The sequence below is a fragment of the Patella vulgata genome, chromosome 7, assembly GCF_932274485.2.
Source record: "Patella vulgata chromosome 7, xgPatVulg1.2, whole genome shotgun sequence".
NCBI lineage: Eukaryota > Metazoa > Mollusca > Gastropoda > Patellidae > Patella > Patella vulgata.
In genome coordinates, this window is record NC_065885.2 from 53,899,121 (window position 1) to 53,905,955 (window position 6,835).

A 6,835-nucleotide genomic window follows, 5' to 3' on the forward strand; every position below is an offset into this window, starting at 1 on the left:
CAAATTCTAATGGTTTTCTGATAATTACTTCATGAGTTGTTGCTCTTAATCAGATTTTAGTGTATTATAAATGTTTCATTATCGAAAAAAGTAAAAATATGCGACAACTCTTGTTGACTGCTCGGACGATTTAGCTGTTGTGGGCGTATGTTTCTTTGTCTGGCAACCTATCTTTTGAATTGTCAGATATACTCTTACAGTCTCATATAACAACTTTTGGTCTTCAAAGGAATTTTTAGTGAGCAGAAATTCGCCCATGTATCTGTTATCACCCGTCACTTCAGCAAGTTATATAGAAGGATAACTCGTGTTTTCCTTTTGCGTTCGTCAATTCCTATTGTTGAAAGAGAGAGAGAGAGAGAAATGGGGTTTAACGTCCACTCGACACAAACTAGGTCATTTCGGGACTAACATATGGTTTAATTTTATTTACATAATTCGCTTGCACGTAGGGGTCTTTAGCAGTGGGAGGAAACCGGAGGACCCGGAGAAAACCCACGAGGTTGGACAGGCGACCCTACTCCTTGCCACGTACAACCGGGGATTCGAAACCACGCCAGTCGACTCAATGACAGACTGTATGATACAGCGCGCGCACGCTAACCATTCAGCCACCCCCCCCCCTATTGTTAAAACATTGATTATTCATCTATCGTAGTAATGATCTCTGTGATAAAATAATATTTCGAACGTGTTTAACCAGTTCTATCACATAAGTGATAACGACTGGCACCAATATTGTCCTTTAAGATTCAATATTATCTGAAGTCCATTTCGGTTTGTCCTCAGGACCATTCGGTTTACCGTCATTAAAGTCATATTTTTCAATACCAACCAACCTTAGAACTTCCGGTGTCTTAGTAATATCGGGCATCTTCTGAATGGCTTTAAGACTTTCTGGAATGTCATCACTGAACACGTGGGTTCGAACTTTTACACATGGCATATGGCATGTCAGCGACATATTCTCGAAAGCATTACGCCTGAATTCTAATTCTGCATCGCTAGCCCAGATTGCTGGAAGCATGCACGCAAGCACAACGTAACGCCATCTATCCGCGTGTGGTCTCCCCTTCTTTGCTTTGACGTTATCGTGCACTGTTCGTGTATCCCACAATACTACTGACCCCTTTGGCGCTGGAACTATTTTTTTGAAACATCCCTTTGAGATATACCACGCGATCTCATCCTCGGACAGTCTATAATGTTCCCTGTCGCGGGTTTGTTTTGTAGCCTCGGGATGCGTAGAGAAAAATTCATCGGTATATTTGCTGGAACCTTCCATAACTCGCAGACAAGCATCAGTTTCTGTTGTTTCCTCTAAGTAAATCCCACCTTGAAATGCGTGAAGACCGCGTCTATTTCCGCTTCTGTCTAAATGTAGCCACGAGAAGCCAGTGTCGAAATCACCAGTGCTGATTTCTGGAGGCGGACATATTGATAATTTATCAAAGCTAGAAACCAACTTGTCTGTTCCCCAAACTGCTGCAAAAGCATCCTTGGCCAGCAATCTTGCTTTCCACGCGGATTCTAGATGGCCTATCCGCGGAACATTGGTCAGGGAGTATGGGTGTTTAAAAAGTTCCCCATTATCTTGAGCCAGAGCCCAAGATTTTAACTCTTGACTAAGTTCATCACACTTTTTAGCCGGAATCACATTTGGTATTACACAGTATCCCCGCTGACGTAGATCCCTCCATATGGCTTCACTGTAATAAAAAAACAAACGCATTGGATGTGTACGATATTTACAAGTAGAATATGTACAATCACAAGGTAGACAACGGGTTTCTATAGTGTGTTTAATTATGGAAGGGGATCGACGCCACATTAAAAGACATGTAAACACGAGTAGAAGTTACTATGTCAGCATATGAAAGTGTTGTTTTGATGATTTTTCCATGTTCGATTTTACGAAATAGAAAAGTATTGTCCACTAACGAAAAAACACATGTACAAATGCGCCTTGTAACGTTTGTATTTTCTACATCTGATCTTTCAACTGTTGTAATTTCTACTAGTGCATAATCGACATATGTAACTTCGACATCGGTATTTTCTTCCAATGTAATTTCTCCACATGTCACATCCATCAAGGCGTGGTTCCGATTTTAGCCGAAGCTTGCGTCATAAAAACAAAACCTCCCTTCAAGTAGTCTCGGTCATCCAGACAATATGGCTCCTCCGCGATGGCTCCCTCGACTAACGGGCTTGGATGACCGAGGCTACCCTTCGAGGAAAGTCATTCCTACTACCAGAAAGTTGCATGGGGAGCATCAATAATTTTTAACGGAAGTTAACACTAACATATTGTTTTATGCTAAATTTTAATACAACTTTTAATAGTTTGCTTTCTTTGTTATTTTTATGTGTCTTGAATTCACCATTTCTGGTGTTCATGTCGTTAACATAATTTTGAATGCATAGTTATAGTTTCGAATAAAGAACCGCCCCTGTCGGCCCTGTCGTCTGCTCCACATTGGTGACATCGTTCAATCGTAGCCATGGACAATAATAATCAGGTATATTTATGTTTGAATATCTTCCACAAAAAACTTGTTCTTAGAGCACATAAGCGTACAAATATACTACATAAGTGACACAGGTCTTTCTTCTTTTTTTGGTTGTCAGATGGTAGCACTATCTACACTACAGTTCTACACTCGTTCAGTCGTTGAGTCGTTATAGTTTCACGCGTAGACGCCGTAGATACCACATGGTCAATGAAATGGGGTTTAACGTCCTATTTTGATGTATTTTTTGTACTGGCTAATGAAGACTGGCATATACCATGCAGGGTGCAATGAGGGAAATTTTGTCAGGACAGGAATTTGATACCCTTTTTTTTTAGACCAATGTAATACATGTTATGTTCAAAACAACCCCCATCTAATAGAAACTCGAAAATATTGTTTGTTTACTATAATCTTATAATAAAGCTAAACTACACTCAATCACATAAGAGCTTATCTACCTTGCATTGGCCTTGATTCATTATAATATAATATGCAGGCCCGTAGCCAGACTGTAATCAACGGCGCAATTTCAGGGGGGCGTCAGGCCATGATCAAGGTAACCTTCACCCCTACCCCTTTCTAAATCGATGCATATTTGATGAATAATGGACATCCAGATCAGATGATCATTCATGATATTTATTTAGAGCTATTTATTTATCATTCTTATTTATTATATGGGGAGCAGCAGTGGCTCAGTGACTACGGAGCTTGCTTACTAACCAGGTCCAGGTTGTTGATTCGATTCCCGGTCACAAAAACTCATGACGGATTCCCCTTCCTTGTCAGTCACATTGATGCAGACCCGAGCTGAGGGGCTGGCAAAGAATAGCACCTAGTCGTTTGGATGGGACGAAAAACCGAGGTCCAGTGTGCTGCATCAGGACAGGGCGCATGCTAAAAATCCCAGACAGTTGGAAATTGTTAGAGATACTGATAGTACTAGTAGTAGTAGGCCTAGTGATTCATTTCATAGACATAGTCTAGCTAGGGCTAGGCGAGTTATTGATGGATGTCCTGACAAAATTTCCCTCATTGCACCCTGCATGGTATATGCCAGTCTTCATTAGCCAATACAAAAAATACATCAAAATAGGACGTTAAACCCCATTTCATTGACCATGTGGTATCTACGGCGTCTACGCGTGAAACTATAACGACTCAACGACTGAACGAGTGTAGAACTGTAGTGTAGATAGTGCTACCATCTGACAACCAAAAAAAGAAGAAAGACCTGTGTCACTTATGTAGTATATTTGTACGCTTATGTGCTCTAAGAACAAGTTTTTTGTGGAAGATATTCAAACATAAATATACCTGATTATTATTGTCCATGGCTACGATTGAACGATGTCACCAATGTGGAGCAGACGACAGGGCCGACAGGGGCGGTTCTTTATTCGAAACTATAACTATGCATTCAAAATTATGTTAACGACATGAACACCAGAAATGGTGAATTCAAGACACATAAAAATAACAAAGAAAGCAAACTATTAAAAGTTGTATTAAAATTTAGCATAAAACAATATGTTAGTGTTAACTTCCGTTAAAAATTATTGATGCTCCCCATGCAACTTTCTGGTAGTAGGAATGACTTTCCTCGAAGGGTAGCCTCGGTCATCCAAGCCCGTTAGTCGAGGGAGCTATCGCGGAGGAGCCATATTGTCTGGATGACCGAGACTACTTGAAGGGAGGTTTTGTTTTTATGACGCAAGCTTCGGCTAAAATCGGAACCACGCCTTGATGGATGTGACATGTGGAGAAATTACATTGGAAGAAAATACCGATGTCGAAGTTACATATGTCGATTATGCACTAGTAGAAATTACAACAGTTGAAAGATCAGATGTAGAAAATACAAACGTTACAAGGCGCATTTGTACATGTGTTTTTTCGTTAGTGGACAATACTTTTCTATTTTGTAAAATCGAACATGGAAAAATCATCAAAACAACACTTTCATATGCTGACATAGTAACTTCTACTCGTGTTTACATGTCTTTTAATGTGGCGTCGATCCCCTTCCATATTTAATATACAATAAGAAGTGCTACCGAGAAAGAGTGGGCATATCCTGTCGCGTGTTACTTTTCGTCAAATAGAGCCATAGCTAAGCGAAGGATTTCAGAAGCCTGAACTAATACAATAACCTCGAGGCCAAAGGTCACCGCTGACGTCTGACGTCCTTACATACCACGGAAAACGGAACGTATACACAATGGATCAATGATGCTCTGTGGTGATGCCTTTTCAAGACAATATTTATACTACAGTGTTTTATGGTCATTTTTGTTTAGTATTGTCGAACTGACTAATGGCCTCATTGGATAGCCGTATTTTTTTAAATTATAAAGAATTTTCATTGCCTTAAAGTAGTGCTAAATTATTAAGACGGCTACAGTACATGGATATGTAATAGTTATATACCTTGTTTTCAAGGTGTATGGGTTGATACACCGTCTCTTTTTTGAGTGGGGCTCAAACGCTTATTTCTACTCAGGTAAATGATGTCAGTACACCGCACGTGCATTTCACGGTTTAAATCAGGTCAGGTCAGGGAAAATGTTCACAACAGGGATATTGATTGGTTGAGAAAAGCAAACGTCATCATTTCTTGTTGTTTTGCCAACATCCTGGCAGAAATGAATGCGGGAATTCGTCGAAGAATCCTACTTTATAATGTCACAGATATACATTTCTAAGACCGAGAATATCAGCTCTGCAAGAGATTTCAATGATCGCGAAGATTTAGAAGCCCGATCCTTCACAGAACAAGAAATTAAAGCCATGCAGATGAGTCGAATTCTGCCAAACACGAGGAAAAATACCAATTGCATAGGAATATGGTGACACTTCGAGATCAGTACAAAAGATTGGATTTTAACTTTTTTTGATAAGCATGGTACATGTGCTAATTTCCGCACAGATCAATTCATCAACTGCGACAAAATGTGAAAGTGTGACTAAAAAACCAAAATGTAAAGAAATGTGAGACAAAATGTAAGAATCTGACTGAGAGTGACGCACATTCGAAAAGTGCTGAGACAGTTGAAAATGATGACTCTTTTACCATAACATGTTCAAAACGGGTTGTAGATGTTCAAATAAATATGTAAATCATGATTTTGTTATTTTTGTCCCTTTTCAACTGATACACGGCCACTTTTCAAAGTGGCCGTGTATCGGTGTATACCCTCCCATTTTCATCAAAGAGTCGAGAAAAAGTATGGGCATAAATATATATATATATAAACTATATAACTATATGCCACAGTACGATTCCGTGCATCGAAATGATTGGTGGTCTCATTGGATAACCGTTGTTTTAAATTATCGAAAATGCTGATGATCTTGTTGGGTCACCATAGAGTAATATGGAAATAGTTGATGGCCTCGTTGGATCACCATATATTAACAGTTTCAAAACAGTCCGACTGTTTCTAGTTGAATAACTGAAGTATTCCTACATTTTGACCTATTTAAATGTCATCGTGTACGTTTCATAAAAGGGTAACTTTGAATAAGCTATATATAGTGTATTTCTATGTCGTATATACAAACATTCGTTAGTTTACTTTTATGAAACGAATATACATATACACAGGCCTATATTGATTGTAGCCTACATCATTGTGGTTTTTATTAGTCGGATTGTTTCTTGAAAATTGGTCGATTACATAATATGGGCATCGGTCTTAATATTAATACAGTGTGCTTTATCCAACAGTTTTACTATCTATATATTCAAGGAGAATACATACCTGTCAAACCTGGACATATTTCTCTATTAATGGTATTGTAATATTTCCTGACTTACTATGTTGAACCACCAAACACTCAAGTAGACGAGCTGCAGTAGCGGCGTGTTGCATAATAATTGACTCGTTTAAAGTCAGTTACGTCACACTAAATCACGTGACCTTTATAAAACTCCTCATTTACAATGAAATGAAATGAAATGGAGTTTAACGTCCTACTGTTCTGCTCCTAACCTGGGCTAATGAAGACGGGCATACGCCATACAGTGTGCTATGAGGGAAATTTTGCCCGGACAGCTCCTCATTTACAACATCCCTCCCCATTTTGTTGGCACGGATAAGGGTACAGGAGGAATTTTACAACACTTCGGCGAACATCCTACAGGTACCAGATCTTGTTAAAATCAGTATGTACAAATATTTCATGAACAGTATATACAGGCTAAAATCTCTAATGACCGTAAAAAATATCTACAGTGTAAAATCTCCAATAAAACTAAACACAGATATGTACATAATAAAATCATCTAAACTCCTGGTGGAGATTACAGGCATAGT

At 39.0% G+C, this 6,835-nt stretch overlaps 1 protein-coding gene across 1 annotated transcript; it reads right to left on the reverse strand.

The window, feature by feature from the left end:
* Positions 1-288: 288 nt before the first annotated feature.
* Positions 289-6,434, reverse strand: LOC126827780 (uncharacterized). The gene is made up of 2 exons (XM_050557316.2): positions 6,281-6,434; positions 289-1,709 (listed from the first exon to the last, which is right to left on the reverse strand). Exons 1-2 carry the CDS (start codon positions 6,295-6,297, stop codon positions 746-748), a joined length of 981 nt encoding a protein of 326 aa, XP_050413273.1. The 5' UTR covers positions 6,298-6,434; the 3' UTR covers positions 289-745.
* Positions 6,435-6,835: the final 401 nt, after the last annotated feature.